General features: G+C 42.3%; 1 protein-coding gene across 2 annotated transcripts; it reads right to left on the reverse strand.

Moving 5' to 3' along the window:
• Positions 1-1,022: 1,022 nt before the first annotated feature.
• On the reverse strand, positions 1,023-4,138 carry LOC136482257 (growth-regulating factor 8-like). 2 transcript variants are annotated; one of them, XM_066479477.1, is made up of 4 exons: positions 3,802-4,138; positions 3,066-3,269; positions 2,275-2,584; positions 1,023-1,740 (listed from the first exon to the last, which is right to left on the reverse strand). In XM_066479477.1, the coding sequence occupies exons 1-4, from the start codon at positions 3,836-3,838 to the stop codon at positions 1,287-1,289; spliced, it is 1,005 nt and encodes a 334-aa protein (XP_066335574.1). In that variant the 5' UTR covers positions 3,839-4,138; the 3' UTR covers positions 1,023-1,286. The 2 variants fall into 2 exon arrangements, with proteins under 2 accessions (XP_066335574.1, XP_066335575.1); XM_066479478.1 differs by having other exon boundaries at positions 3,066-3,705.
• Positions 4,139-16,698: the final 12,560 nt, after the last annotated feature.

The following is a 16,698-nucleotide window of genomic DNA, read 5'->3' on the forward strand; positions in this document are numbered from 1 at the left end:
CAGAGATTATGCAGAATGATCAGCTCTTCCACAAATTATATATGTTTGTCAGGGAGCAATTCCACAACTCAATGTAACACAAAAGAAGAATTCTTCGACAAAACCATTGAGGTTCTAAGACAGTCCGGAGATATATACTGGGAAGCTGAAGGGGATCAGTCGCATCACTTGCCCAAGTAAACCGGAGTGTGTTCCATCTTTGTAATGCTTTGTGAATAACTACATACATCATGGTCCATGTTGTAAGACATAATGACATTTGCTAATGGGCATGTGAATTTCAACAGGTGAAACTGGATCTCTCCTGCCTGCAAGGCATAAAAAATGATATGGACTTCTGCTGCCGGCTTGCAAAGGAAGAATTGGTGGTTGTTTTACCAGGTACACACTCACCCACACTTGATGTGAAACTAGTTATAAACTACAGATTACTGGATCTATTTTAACACAAGATTTTTATGTAACCTGCAATACAGAGATTTTTATTTTATCTTCAAGTTAAACGTTTGGAAATAATTAGTAACAGGATGTGCTGCAGGATACAAGAATTGGCTCTGCATCACCTTCGCAATAGCATCATCTTCTCTCGAATCTGTGTAACACTTTTCTATAATCAGTGAAGGATTATATGAGGACACATGTGTCTCAGATGAACTTCAAGTATTGTGATTCAGTATGCATTCACAATTTAATTGAGCTCAAGCTAGATTTGTATCAAGCACAAGTATAGCACTTGAAAAGCCTGAACAAAATACAGCTTCTACAATTTAAAGGAATCTTACTTCAATGGAAACCAGAAGTGCGTAACAATGTTTTCAAGTCGTCGAGTCAAACTTAGTCGCCATGGGACCGACTAGGACGATTAATCATGATTAATCGCGATTAATCATGATTAATCGCGATTAATTGGACGACTTGTACAAGTCGACGTACCCCTAATCAGTCAGCAGAGACCGATTAATCGTGATTAATCGGACAACTTGAAAACATTGGCGCGTAATATGCATAATACCTCCATGTTAGGAAACCCACAAGAATACCCAATCTCAGATTGGAATTCAAATCCTTTACAGGGAAGAAGGAAATAAATTATTAGTACACCCACCTGAACCAAAAATTAAAGGCAACATAACGTGAACACATTTGCGTCAAAAACATAACGTGAACATATAAAAACTAAAACTGAAGTTACAAGACTCTTGACTGAAAACCTAGTATCAGCAAACTCATGACATTAACATGGTTTCAGTTATTTGTGGTCCCAACAAGACCAGCCTGATGAGCACTTAGTGGAGTGTTGGGACCGTCTGAGAATTCACCATCCTCGCCATGAGATAGCTATTGTTACTTGTGTGGTTCTCTACTGGCACTGTGTTGCTACTAGACATTTGTAGGATTCCGGTTGGAGAATGCAACTCACAAGTTGAAGTCCATTGGTCAGTTAAGATGTCCGCAGATGCTGACTGGCAACTCTTACCTTTGAAAACCTCGCCTAGAGGTCCATCATCAATTGTTTCCCTGGAGACCAGTAGCTGACCATCCTGAGACTTGTTAATGTGTTCTGCTGAACTGCCTGCTCCATGCACAAGATACAGCTGATCATGTTCATGCTGTATCTCCACCGGTGAAAATGCTACTTTGTCATGGTTTGGGGAAGAATGTGACGCTGAGAAGTCAAAGGAATCCATGGAAGTGGATACAGAGAACTGGTCGCCTATATTCTGTTTATCCAGCAAATTCCTGCAAACCAGAGTCAACATCTCAAGTTCATGGAAGAAAGAACTGTCCTGTTTTTCCATCACTGTTGAGTATAATAAGTCATCAAAATTTGAAGTGTATCATGAATTCTACAATTCAGCTATCTCTAAAGTTCGTACGGGCATAAGTACCATATCTTCCCAGTTATTTATAGTGCTTCCTACAGCCTTACTTTGTACATGCTTAGTTGCTTACCATAGTTGTTTTAACAGACAAAAATAATAAATCTCATATATAGGAATGAGCACGGGTATAAAAGATGGAATGCGTCAATGGCAAGCTACATGAAGAAATCACTGATCAATTGAAAGAAATCAAGATCGAAATGTTTAATTATGAATGGATGTGGACAAAATTCAAATGTCTAAAGACATAACATTTTGAATGTTTTGGTATGTCCTGAATCCTGAATGCTAGACTGGCACATGTATCAACCATAGATGACATTTATGTGGAGAAAATAATCAATCACAAACTTAAGTGGCAGAAAAGTGTATAGTAATCAGGTGACTTCACCTGTTGGACACTAGTGAGAACGGATCAGTCATATTAGCAGCTAAGCTTTTGCCCTGCTGCTGCCAAGCCACAGCATGGCTGTACAACCATGAACCACCAGAAACAACCATGGTTGGATCTGCAATGGTGGGTGTCGCCTTTCGGCCTTCCACATGCTTTCTTGAACGGTGGCAACCACGTTTTATGTGTCGCTCACAGTATTTTTGGTCCCCAACAGCATCTCTAGAGCACCGCCACTTCTTGCCATCTGTGCGGCGGCATCTTCCTGGTTCTGCATCACCAGAGCCAGAACGAAATGGTGCCCATCCTACTGAAAAATAGATTCCCCATTACAAATAAGAATGCAATAAAGAAACCCCCAAATGTGTTTTAATGACACTAGCCCAACAACAGTAAAAACTTCAGAGCATCATCAAGTGGCCAGGTTTGCATCTGAAGATGCTTCTATTACAACAGACTTACAGACTAATGATGACAACTCTTCATCTTGTTCCAGAAAAGATAAGGAACAACTAGATCCCAATGCAACAAGTGCTTTATATCTAAAAAAATTGAAATCATTGAGACTGTTATTATTATGCCCAGACTTGTAACTTTCCAATGTGCCTTATTGAAATGAACCGATGACAACACACGTATCCTAGATAAAGCCAAAACAAGAAACAGAGCACTGGATTTACAGTAAATCTACACCTAGCTGACCATTTTACTTGCTCAGTTTTATGTCTTACTTTCACTATTCTTATATTCAGGTATTGACAACAATAGAGGAATGTTAGAGGACTAGTTACATGAGCTGGAGCCAAGGCTACTCCATGGATTGAGGCTTCTTTTGATAGGGAGGAGCAAGCTTGACGGCACAGGGGCATTGACAGCGAAGTGCTTGTAGATCAGGGCCTGGTGCTCCAGCTCCATCCACTGCGTGGGAGTGAAAGGCCCCCTCACCCTCGACGACACACTCTGCATCTTGCTGGCACCTGAGCACAGACCCAACCCTTCATCACAAGAACAGCATCAGTAATAACAAAGACCAAATACTGGGAATCTGGGATGGTGAGGACACAGGAAGCAGGAACAGTAGGGGGAAAACAGTGCCCGTGACCAATGGCCTCCTAGTTCCCACACATGCAAGATTTAAGGAAGCAGCCAGCACCAATCAGTGACCCCTTTAGCTTTTTCGCAGGTGAGGTATGTGCACAAAGAGGATAAAGATTGCATCTTTAGGGGGGCAGAGGACAAATACTGGGGGGCTTGCGAAAGCAAAAGGGAGGGGAATAATAATGTACATGCCCGTTTTTTGCCCGTGACAAGACCCCAAAGGCGTGGGCTTTTGCAGAGGAGGCGAGGGATGCCATGGCCATGGCCGGCCGTGACCCATGAGCAAGCAATCAATCACAGCTGGGGTCGGGTCAGCTCAGCTCAGACAGAACACTGCAGCCCCCACAGATGCAACAGTATTTTCCCCACGGGAAAACCCGAAAAGAAAAAGAACAGGAAAAAGGAAAAGATCTGCAACATGTCAGTCACCTGCTGCGCCATTGGAGGAGGAGGAGAAGCTCAGCATCTGCGCCCCACCGGAGCGGGCGGCGGTAGCGGATCCGTGGAACGGGCAAGAGGGCGGCGGCGGCGGCGGACCTAGGAACACATCGCGGGGGGCAGGCAGTCACGAAGGAGGATTGGGGAGGATGCCGTGCTGGCGGATCGGATTCATGGTGGGCAGCGGCGGAGGTGGGTGATGGCTGCGGGTGCGGGTGCGGGTGCGGGTGCGGCGTGTGGGGCGCACCAGGCAGGCTGGCTTGCTGCTTCGGGGGAGCAGAGCAGGGGAGGGGAGGAGGTGGGGGAACGGAGGAAGCAAGCGAGCAATTGAATGCGCACCCCTGTTTCGGACAAGAGAACAAAATGAGTAGGGGCGTTTCCCTCCGAGGCCTCGTTCACTTAAAAAGAAAAAAAACTGATAAATAGTATCACTTTCGTCTTATTTGATAAATATTGTCCCATCGTGGACCAACTAGACTCAAAAGATTCATCTCGTGATTTTCAACTAAATTGTGTAATTAGTTATTTTTTTTACCTACATTTAATACTCCATGCAAGCGGCTAAAAATTGATGTGATGGAGAGAGAGTGAAAAAACTTGGAATTTGGATGGCATCTAAACAAGGCCCGAAACGTCAAATTTTTCAAGATTTCCCGTCACATCGAATCTTTGGACGCATGCATGAAACATTAAATGTAAATAAAAAATAAAACTAATTACACAGTTTAAATGAAATTCACGAGACGAATCTTTTAAGCCTAATTAGACTATGATTAGACACTAATTGCCAAATAACAATGAAAATGCTACAGCGTCGTTTTGTCAAAATTTTTGCCATCTAAACTGGGCCTAGCTTTGCCTACCACAAAATGGGGCTGCTGATAGACCTGGTAGGAGTATTTTTCAACGTGTTCGGTTGGCTGGTTCATATCATTGCTAGTTTGTGAAGAAGTACCGCCGGCTAATTTGTACGAGAGAAAAATACTGTTCTGGATAAAAATTTACGATTATTTACGATAAGCCACAGTCAAACGAACATGCTGTTTGTTTCCACACTCTTTTCCTCTAATAATCCTGAAACGGCCCTAGATTTGGGTACTTGGGTTACCAGGAAATGAGCAAGCCTAGAGAGTAATAAGGGGCTACCTATATACTAGAACTCTTGCTCTTGACAGTGAGGATAAAAAGATGGACGAAGCTGTCACTATCAACCTTACTACATCCTAGTCAAGGCAATATAGTGTTTTTTTCTTTCCCCGGCTGAATTGACATTTTCATCCTTGAACTTTATGTTTGACTCAATTTTCTCCCTCGACTATGTTGATAGACTATTTAAGTCATTAACTTACTCCCTTTGCCCCAAAATTATGGTCGTTTTAGAAAGAAGAGTGTCATCAGTCTAACTAGTGACAAGACGTACCAGCAATTAATGAATCATGTCTCAGAAAAGAGTGTCCTGGTTCATTTGTTTAAGGAAAAATAATGCATGTTCTAGATGAAAAACTTAAGTGCTGGTGAGTGATCAATTATCATGCGCATTGGTGGCTATTAGGGATGAAAGCGGTCGGCCCCTAACCATTTTTGTTACTGTATTTTTTTCTCGGAAATAGGAACGGGAGTGGAAACGCCGGTCGGGAAAACGAAATTAGATATACGGGATGTCGGAAACGAAACTATTCGATCGGGAACGTGTCGATAACGGGCGGGAATTGATAATTCAAATCGGGAAGATCAATGCAAATAACCACATTAAATGTGCAACTCATCGGAACATACATAATACACAGGCAATAGTAATGTAAATAACTAATGCAAAGGAACTGAACAGCAGAACAGAGAGACTGCAAAGGAAAAAAGGAAATGAAAAGAATGGCCTAAGCTACTCCGGTGGATTTCTAGGCTACCGCTAGCGGCCCGTGTACCACGTGCATGCATGCATGCGCAGGAAAGTAGCAGGCCTTGACCCACAACTAGCAGGCCGGCAGCACCGCAGTGCACTAGCAAAGCTCTAGAGTTTAGTCTCACCTCGCCCATCCATTCACTACTGCAAACGCTGGTGAGATATAAAGAGGACTGAGGGCCAGCATACTTGTCTGCAGTTTACTGACGGGAAGGAAACCGGGAAAATCCGGGAATTCTCGAGTAACAAGCGGGATCCGAAAAAACGGTCGGGAAAATTGCAAAACCGATCCCGTTCCTGTTCCCGTGACCTTGCTCCTGTTTCCGACCAGATTTTGGATTTCCCCGACTAAAATAGGAACGGTCAGGAAATATGGGAAACGGTGTCAGTTGGTGCGGGAACTTTCCTGTCCTGTTTTCACCCCTAGTGGCTATACCAATGACATGACGTATGAAACATATCCATTAACTGTTCGGCTGTTCGCTTGATATGTTTTCAGCTGATTTTGGCTCATTTCGGATGATTTAATAGTGTTCTGTGAGAGAATAAATTGAAACAAGCTGAAACAAGGGGAGAGTGGATCAGCCGAATAGGCTGGCGTTTTAGGGGTGAAAGCATCTAGGCCTATAGTTAGGTTTCGGTGATTAATGACGACACGAGATTATTATGACTAACGTGTGTTTTGCAGAGGCAATTTAAGTTAGGTCATGGTAATGACAATTAATTATGCAATTATGGTTTTCATGCCCCCGTCGATGGAATTCATTTCGGTTTTTAAATGATGGACGACAAGGTTAAGGACGGCTAGTTCTAAGTGACATTTGGAGTTGAAGTGACACTTAGAGTAGTTTAGTACTATATTTTTCATTTGGCCATACTATTAAGGATGGTATGGACTAGTAGCTTGACCTAGGTGAGTCTAGTGGGTTAGGTATGGTGCACACTTATCAAATCTAGCACTAGGTAGCTCAGGAATAGCCCTAAGATAAATTGGAGTCAACTTCATTCACATAGGATTTTGAGTTGGAAGTGAATGGAGGGTCAAATGACTGATCGGACGCTGGTCTGGTTATGACCAAATGCTGGAGGGTGAGTCTGGTCTGTTCATTTGATCAACTGCAGTCATTTGGTATGGACCGAACGCTGAGTGGAGGAGCACCGGACGCTGAGGTGCCTATGTCCGGTCTACTCCAGAGAGGTTCTAGAAAGGCTTTTTCTTGACCGGATGTGTCTGGTTGGTGCTGACTGGATGCTGGTTAGAGTTCGATCAGAGCTTAATGGCTCTCTCTAACACAGTGGTGGGTACAACTGACTAGAACGTATGGTCACCCTGTCTGGAGTGTCCGGTCAGCCCATAGAGTGATGACTCAGTCTACAAACGTTATGTTTTGATTGATGGAGTATAAATACTTACTCCACTCGTCCATAGGAGGTCTCTTGCCTATTTATTCAGCTGCCTAGTGGGGTGATTGAGTTTTGATAATCCAAGATTAAGGACCTCTTTAGTGCATTGAGAGTAGCAAGTGTGCATCCACCTTACTCATTAGGCTTGTCTTGGTCAAGTGAGTGTTTGTGCATGTTACTCTTGGTGATCACCATCACCTAGACAGCTCGATGGTGATTGGGAGCTTGGTGATCATCCAGCAAAGCTTGTGGATGACCCAAGTCACTTTGTGAGCGGTTGTGGGTGATTCACCATGACAGAATGTCAAAGAATCATCCCATAGAGAACAACTGATCCTTGCGTGGATCAAGGAGGAGCTACACCCTTGCGCGGGTGCTCCAACGAGGACTAGTGGGGAGTGGTGACTCTCCGATATCTCGGGAAAACATCGCCGTGTTCCTTCCCCTCTCTTTATTTTGAAAATTTACATTTGAGCAATTCATTTCATGTCTTTACATTCGTAGAATTGCCATGCTAGAGTAGGATTAGAACCTAGGGTGCAAAACTTTTGTACAAGAGAATAATAGAAACACATTTTAGACACAAGGGGTGAAATAGGCTAAGTGTAGGGCATAATTATTGCAAAAATTTTAGAATTAGCCCAATTCACCCCCCCTCTTGGGCATCTTGATCCTTTCAAGGGGTGTGCGGGTAATTTTGCCCATCCTTGGTATAACGATATTAGATGAACGTAGTATCTTTTAGACTCAACTTCGTTGTATGGCATGTTGCACGTGATCAACGAAGAATCATGTAAGATGAGTTAGTATATATGAGACCCTTTTAACAACAATCTCTTTACCTCTTCCCAATTGTGCGAGCAGACTTACACTCGCACCATTTGCTTGAACTTATCAGCCATGAAATAATGTTTTTCTCTCACAACAAATCAGCATCAGCTGGCTTATCAGCTATAGAAACCATCAGTCGAATAGCTCGAAGTATATCCCATTAATTTCATCCTGTCCCATGGTGGTTACACATGGGGACAAGGCTTTAGTGCAAGTGATAGATATAATAGGGGTACAAAGACAAACTTCTCGGTTATTAGGAGGATCCATTTTGTGAAGATGGTCTTGTATAGTGGAGGGGTTTTATGGGTTTCAGGTGACTTGAAGTTTACTCACATGATTTAAATTTGAATAGGATCTATGAAACAATCTAAACAATGCCTAGAGGAGGAGGAGGTGAATAGGCGTATCTAAAAATTTCTACAGAATCTCAAAGTTAAATGTCAGTAACAGTCAAAAGTCCTGACAGATTGAGCTGGAACTTCCGGTAGTCGGAAGTTCCGACACAAACAGCCGGTAGTTCTAGCACTTACGAGAATTTTACTACAAGTGCTAAAATGAACTTTGAGTGCGAGATATCTTACAACCCCACTTCCTGGTGGTAAGATGAAGCATTGGGGTTGCTCCTTTGATGCCGGATGGTCACCACTCCATAGATCGAGTCCAAACCCTAAGAGAAACTTTGGGGAGAAAGAGAAACCAACAAGAACAAATATGATAGCATAAATTCCAACAACAACAAGCACGCGGGACACAAGGATTTATCCCGAGGTTTGATAACCCCACAAAGGAGCTCCTACGTCCTTGTTGTTGAGGTGACCACAAAGGTTGGAGTCTCTTTCACCTCCTTGCCTCTCTCAAGGCAACCACAAAGGTCACTTGAGCTTTCCACTAAAAAAATCAATGGTAATACAAACTTCCCAAGGCTCTTCCACAAGATGGAAGCTCTTGTGTGATGCCTAGCCAGTTCATTTGATCAATTGTAATTGTCTGGTACTAACCGGACGCTGAGTGGAGGAGCACCGGACGCTGAGGTGCCTGCTTCCGGTCTACTCCAGAGAGGTTCTAGAAAGGCTTTTTCTTGACCGGACGCGTCTGGTGGATGCTGACCGAACGCTGGTTAGAGTCTGGTCAGAGCTTAATGGCTCTCTCTAATACAGTGGCGGGTACAATTGATCGGAGCGTCCGGTCACCATGACCGGAGCGTCCGGTCAGCCCGCAGAGTGATGACTCAGTCTCTAAACGTTATGTTTTGAATGGGGGGTATAAATACTTACTCCACTCATCCATGGGAGGTCTCTTGCCCATTTGTTCAGCTAAGAAACATCTTTGGAGTGTAAGGGAGAGCAAGAGCCTATGGGTGATTGAGATTTGATAATCCAAGATTAAGGACCTCATTAGTGCATAGGGAGTAGCAAGTGTGCATCCACCTTACTCATTAGGCTTGTCTTGGTCAAGTGAGAGTTTGTGCTTGTTACTCTTGGTGATCACCATCACATAGATGGCTCGGTGGTGATTGAGAGCTTGGTGATCATCCGGCGGAGCTTGTGGATGACCCAAGTCACTTTGTGAGCGGTTGTGGGTGATTTAGCTCGATGGAGTGTCAAAGAATTAGCCCACAGAGAGCACTTGATCCTTGCGCGGATCAAGGAGGAGCTACACCCTTGCGTGGGTGCTCCAACGAGGACTAGTGGGGAGTGGTGACTCTCCGATACCTCAGGAAAACATCGCCGTGTTCCTTTCCCTCTCTTTATTTTGAGCATTTACATTTGAGCAATTCATTTATGTCTTTACATCCTAGAATTGCCATGCTAGAGTTGGATTAGAACGTAGGGTGCAAAACTTTTATACGGAAGAACAATAGAAACACATTTTAGACACAAGGAGTGAAATGGGCTAAGTGTAGGACTTAATTATTGCAAACAATTTAGAATTAGCCCAATTCACCCCCCCTCTTGGGCATCTTGATCCTTTCAATTGGTATCGGAGCCTCATGCTCCCTAAATTAGGCTTAACCGCCTAGAGCAAGATGTCCCACGGGGATGAACCTCCTCCTATCTTTGAGAGAGATGAATTTCCTTATTGGAAAATTCGCATGGAGGCATACCTAGAGGCTTTAGATGTTGGAGTTCTTAGAGCCACCTCACAAGGCTTCCCAAAACCTAAGGATCTCGTCAACCTTCAAGGCGATGAGGTTAACTATGAGAAGTGGAATGCAAAGGCTAGAAACACCCTCTTTAGAGGCCTTTGTAAGGATGTCTTTAACCATGTGCGGAACCACAAAGATGCCCATGCACTATGGTTGGACATTTGTGCGCTCCATGATGGAACCAAGAGTGAGCGTGAGGAACGCTACCACCTTGTGATGAAAAAGCTTAATTCATTTGAGATGCTTCCTAGAGAAAGTACTAATGAGATATATTCATGCTTGAATATTCTTGTAGAGGAAGTCAATGGGCTTGGACTCATGCAAATGCAACCCTCCAATATTGTAAGAAAGATCTTGAGTGTCCTCCCCATTGACAAATATGGGTATATTGTGACGGTGCTTCATCAAGGTGATCTTTCCACCGCTACACCTACTCAAATATTGGGAAAGATCAATACACATGAGATGTACATGCACATCACTCCACAAGATGGCTCTTCTTCCACCAAGAAGAAAGATTTGGCATTCAAGGCTAGCCAAGAGAAGAGGGGCAAAGCAAGAGTTGATCATGATAGCTCAAGTGATGATGAGATTGATGATGCAAGTCTTGCTCTCATGGTGAGAAGAACTATCAAGATGCTCAAGAAGCTAAACAAGAATGGTGTCAAGTTTGATGGCAAGAAGAAGAAATTCTTCACTAGTAATAGAAGAAAGCACATCTCCGAAATGGATTGCTATAATTATGGAGAACTTGATCATCTAGCTCATTAATGCCCCAAACCTAATAAAGACAAGTACAAGAAGTACAAGGTCAAGAAAGATGACTCAAGTGATGAAAATAATGATGAGAAGAAGAACAAGCCATACAAGAAGAAGGATGGCAAGAAGAAGGAATTTCATAAGAAGAAGAAGAATGGCAAGGCATACATTGTTGGTGATTGGCTCATGGATATTAAATCATCAAGTGGCTCATCCGATGATGAAAGTGAGAATGAGAACGAGAAGATGGCCGCTCTTGTGATTGATTCTTCACTATTTTCACCAACACCGTCATCGTCATCCTCTACACACATATGCCTTATGGCCAAGGGTAAACGAAAGGTACAAAATGATGATGATAGTAGTGGTGATGATACTGCTAGCAATGATGAAAGTGGTAGTGATAGTGATGAAGAATTTGAATCACCTTCTTATGATGATCTTGTCAAATTACTAAACCAATACACTAAAATCATTAGAAAGACAAGAGCTAAAAATGAAAAGCTAGAATTTGAGAAGGACTCACTCTTAGCAAAGTATGACATAGCCAAAAAAGCTAGTGTTGAGCTTAGAGAAGAAAATAAAATTGTGTCATCTAAACTCAAGGAGCTAAAATCCTCTAAAAAGGAGCTCAGAGAAAAACATGATAAACTTGAGGGGATACATAATGAGCTCACCACTAGTTACAATTTGCTAAAAGAAGAGTACACAAATCTCAAGATTAATCATGACAATCTTATTCTTTCTCATGAGTTATTATTCAATGAGCCACATGATGCTACTAACAATGTTGTTAAGATTGATATAGCTACATCATGTGATGACTTGATTGTTGAGAGCATTGAGCAAGGTTCTAGTAGCAAAGGCAAGAAAGTGGTTGAGTCTGACAACTATGATGATTATGTCAAGCTCAAGAATGAGAATGAAAAGCTCAAGAAAGATCTTGAAAAGCTATCAACCACCAACACAATTGTGATAGAGAATCTTGACAATGATTATGATATAGCTCTTGAGAATGAGATGCCTAAAGAAGAGAACAAGAGACTCAAGATGGAGAAAAATCATGATGAACTTAGAAAAGAAAACAAGAAGCTCAAGTTAGAGAAAGAACATCTCAAGACCGGTTTGAGCAAGTTCACAAGAGGCTAATATCTCCAAAGTGAGCTACTCATGAACACAATGATGAAGATGGATAGAAGTGGTATTGGATACTTGGCAAATCAAGAGAAGAAAGCTCAAGCTCAACATCAACAACAATATAAGTCAAAGCCTAAGTCGAAGAGATATTTTGAGTGTGGATAAGAAGGTCACTTTGCTCATGAGTGTCAAACTCCAGCACCATAACCTTTGCCCAAGTATGTTAAACCCTTTGCCTTCAATGCTCACTACATGCTTAGAAAGGATTCGAGTGGAAAAATGAAAGTCATGTTCTTAGGTTCACCCAACAAGAATAGGCCTAAGCAAATTTAGGTTGCAAAGTCACTAGTTGAGAAAGTCAAGGGCCCTCATCAAGTTTGGGTCCCTAAACAACAAGCTTGATCTCTTGTGTGTAGGTGAATTACAAGACCGGTGGAAGTCATTGGGCTATTGATAGTGGTTGCACTCAACATATGACCGGTGATCCTCGTATGTTCACCTCACTAGATGAAGAAGTAGATGGTCAAGAAAGGATTACATTTGGTGATAATTCAAAGGGCCAAGTTCAAGGATTGGGCAAAGTTGTAATATCAAATGATCATTCAATATCAAATGTGCTATATGTTGCTTCATTGAGTTTCAACTTGCTATCTGTTGGTCAATTGTGTGATCTTGGCTTTCAATGTTTGTTTACCAAGAAGGAAGTGGTTGTGTCAAAGAAAGATGATGATCAAGTTATATTCATGGGTTTTAGATACAACAACCTATATCTAGTGGATTTCACCTACGAAGATGCAACCTTGAAGACATGCTTATTCACCAAAACATCACTTGGGTGGCTATGGCATAGAAAACTTGCACATGTTGGGATGAGCTCATTCAAGAAGCTAATGAAAAATAAATTGGTGAGAGGTTTGAAGGATGTGAAATTTGAGAAGGACAAGCTTTGTAGTGCATGTCAAGCCGGCAAGCAAGTTGCAAACACTCATCCAACAAAAGCTTACATGTTAACAACAAGAGTGCTAGAGCTTCTTCACATGAATCTTTTTGGACCAACTAACTTACAAGAGTTTGGGGGGGGCAATCTCTATTGTCTTGTGATAGTTGATGACTACTCTAGATATACTTGGGTGTTCTTCCTTCATGACAAGACCGAAGTAGCCGCATGTTTCAAGAAGTTTGCCAAGAGAGCACAAAATGAATTTGAAGTGAAGCTCAAGAAGATAAGAAGTGACAATAGAAAAGAATTTGACAACACAAACATTGAAGCATATTGTGATGAAGTAGGGATCAAGCATGAGGTCTCCACAACATACACTCCTCAACAAAATGGTGTAGTAGAGAGAAAGAACTGGACACTTATCACACTTACAAGAACAATGATTGATGAGTACAATACACCCAAAGCTCTATGGGCGGAAGCTATCAACACCGCATGTTATGCATCCAATCACCTATTTCTTTAAAAGTTTCTTGGCATGACCCCTTATGAGTTGCTCAATGGGAAGAAGCCGGATGTATCATTCTTCCTGGTATTTGGTTGCAAATGCTACATCTACAAGAAGTAGCAACACCTAGGAAAGTTCCAAAGACAGTTGTGATATTGGATTTCTTGTTGGTTACTCATCAAAGTCCAAAGCATATCGAGTATTTAATTATGCCACCGGCTTGGTTGAAGAAACATATGATGTGGAATTTGATGAATCTAATAGCTCTCCATGGAGCACATGAGAATCTTGATGATGTAGGTGATGAACCATTGAGGGAGGCAACAAAGAACATTCCAGTTGGAGACATCAAGCCCAAAGATGATGAAGATGATGTATAAGTGATTGATCCACCCTCTTCATCAAATGTGTCACAAGATGATGATAAAGATGGGAGAGTAGAAAATAAACATACTCATGTCTCCCATAATCAAATGGTGGCACAAGCTCAAAATGTTGATGCTCCACAACCTCCCCCTCAAGTGGTTGATAGAAGAAATTAATCCCTACTACAAGCACATCCACAAGATCTCATCATAGGGAGTCTTTCAAAGGGTGTAATGACTCACTCTCAAAAACTTGCTTCATTTATTGAACATCACTCGTTTGTTTCTTGCATTGAGCCTACTAAATGTAGAAGAAGCTCTTCAAGGTCTGGATTGGATAAATGCCATGTATGAAGAGTTGAACAACTTCACCCGAAATAAAGTTTGGACACTTGAAGAGCGATCACAAGATGCAAGAGTCATTGGAACAAAGTATGTGTTCCGCAATAAACAAGATGATCAAGGCATCGTTGTTAGGAACAAGGCAAGACTAGTTGCGAAGGGGTTCTTCCAAGTTGAATGGTTGGATTTTGGAGAGACCTTTGCACTGGTTGCAAGACTGGAAGCCATTCGTATCATTCTTGCATATGCATCCCATCATGAAATGAAATTATATCAAATGGATGTTAAAAGTGCATTTTTAAATGGTTTCATAAATGAACTAGTCTATGTTGATCAACCTCTCGGGTTTGAAGACCCTAGATATCCTAATCATGTCTATAGGTTGTCCTAAGGCGCTATATGGGCTTAAGCAAGCCCCAAGAGTTTGGTATGAGCGCCTTTAGGATTTCCTCATTAAGAAGGGCTTCACTATTGGGAAGGTCGATACCACACTATTCACCAAAAAGCTTGATGGAGAGATCTTCATTTGTCAAGTATATGTTGATGATATCATATTTGGCTCATCAAATGAAGACTATTGCAAAGAGTTTGGTGAATTGATGTCAAAGGAGTTCGAGATGTCTATGATTGGAGAGCTTACATTCTTTCTTGGTTTTCAAGTCAAGCAAATGAGAGAGGGGATTTTTCATCTCTCAAGAAAAATATACCAAGGACCTTCTTCAAGAGGTTCAAAATGGATGAATGTAAGCCAATCAAGACACCAATGCCATCTAATGGACATCTCGACCTAGATGAGGGAGGTAAATCGGTTGATCAAACTCTCTACCAGTTCTATGATTGGTAGTTTATTATATTTGACCGCATCTAGACCCGACATCATGTTTAGTGTGTGTATGTGTGCTAGATTTCAAGCTAATCCTAAGGAGGCTCAAATGGTTGCCATTAAAGGAATCCTTAGGTACCTTAAACACACACCAAGCATTGGTCTTTGGTATCCCAAAGGAGCTAGATTCCAACTAGTTGGCTATTCTATTTAGGATTATGCCGGTTGCAAAATTGATAGAAAAAGAACATCCAGGAGGGTGCCATTTGCTTAGTAGATCACTAGTGTCTTGGTCCTCCAAGAAGTAAAATAGTGTGGCATTATCCACCATCGAGGCGGAGTACATTGCCTGTGGGTGCTTGTTGTGCACAAATTCTTTACATGAAGCAAACTCTTCTAGACTATGGTGTAGTTCTAGAAAAGGTACCTCTCTTGTGTGACAATGAGAGTGCGGTAAAGCTTGATAATAATGCAGGTTCAACACTCTCACACCAAGCATATAGATATCCACCATCATTTTCTTAGAGATCATGTTGCTAAAAATAATATATCACTAGAAGGTGTAAGGACTGAGGATCAATTGGTGGATATCTTCACTAAACCGCTAGATGAGGCTACATTTTGTCAGTTGAGGAATGAGCTCAATGTGCTTGACTTTAGTAACTTTACTAAAAAATGAGCTTGTGTTGTCCCTTGCATTGCATTGTAATATAAAACATGTTTAATTTTTAGTAATACTCTTAGGACTTGTCTAACATGGTTAAGATAACCGTCGAAAAGCGTGTGAAGAAGCTTAACCTGGATCAAACTTGACAAGCAACTAGACTTACTTTCAAGCATTGCATTGCTTGTGCATGTGTGTTGCTTTGTCGTTTCTTTTCAGTTATCTTTTGAGCACCCGCTGTGTTTATCCACAAATAGGGAGAGCATTTGAAGCTCCTATTGGTCATAAAACCCTCTTGTATGGTCACATGGTGCTCCTCACCCCTTTTATTAAAAATTTGAGGGCAAAATACTTTGAAAAATTTGAGGGCTTGAGAGAGGTCTCTCACATCAGTCCCAATTGGTTTTTATTTGTGTCTTATTGAAGTTGGGACTTGATTAGGGAAAAGGCAGCACAAAGGAACTTTGAAGATTTGCTGAAAAATGGTGACCGGATGATGAACAGTGTTCCTCCAGCGTCCGGTGTGAAGATGGCCCTGTGTCCAGTCAAACAAAGAAGATGTCAGGATCGATCGGACTCTGTGGTGCATCTGATCTTGAGGCACCAGATGCGTCCAGTCATGACTTGACTCCAGGTGGCAGTGTCCGGTCGTTGCCACTGGTGCGTCCGGTCAAATGAATCCGAGTGGATCTAAAATTCCTTTTTCTTGTCTATCACATGGGGGCCACCATAAATTGTTTTCCCTTTGTCTTCACCTTATTCGTTCCTAGGTCATCGCGCCTACCTCGCACAAGCCGAGCTCTGCCGCACTACCACCGCACCGTGCTCGCACCGTAGTGTTCGTGCCGCCTTGCCCGCGCCATCGTGCCTGCGCCGCCGTGGCTGTCATTGACTTCTTCACGAGCATCACCATGAGGTGCTCCATCGCCGATCTACTCTACGTCATCGAGCTTTCTATCCAGGCGCCTAGCAACCCTAGCCCTAGGCGTAACCTTGCCAATCTCGAGTGGTGCCCCATCATCCTCTCCTTTGCTTGTCGGTCGCTAGGATCATCGGATTTCATCAG

Source organism: Miscanthus floridulus, chromosome 9, assembly GCF_019320115.1.
Source record: "Miscanthus floridulus cultivar M001 chromosome 9, ASM1932011v1, whole genome shotgun sequence".
NCBI classification, from domain to species: Eukaryota; Viridiplantae; Streptophyta; class Magnoliopsida; order Poales; family Poaceae; genus Miscanthus; species Miscanthus floridulus.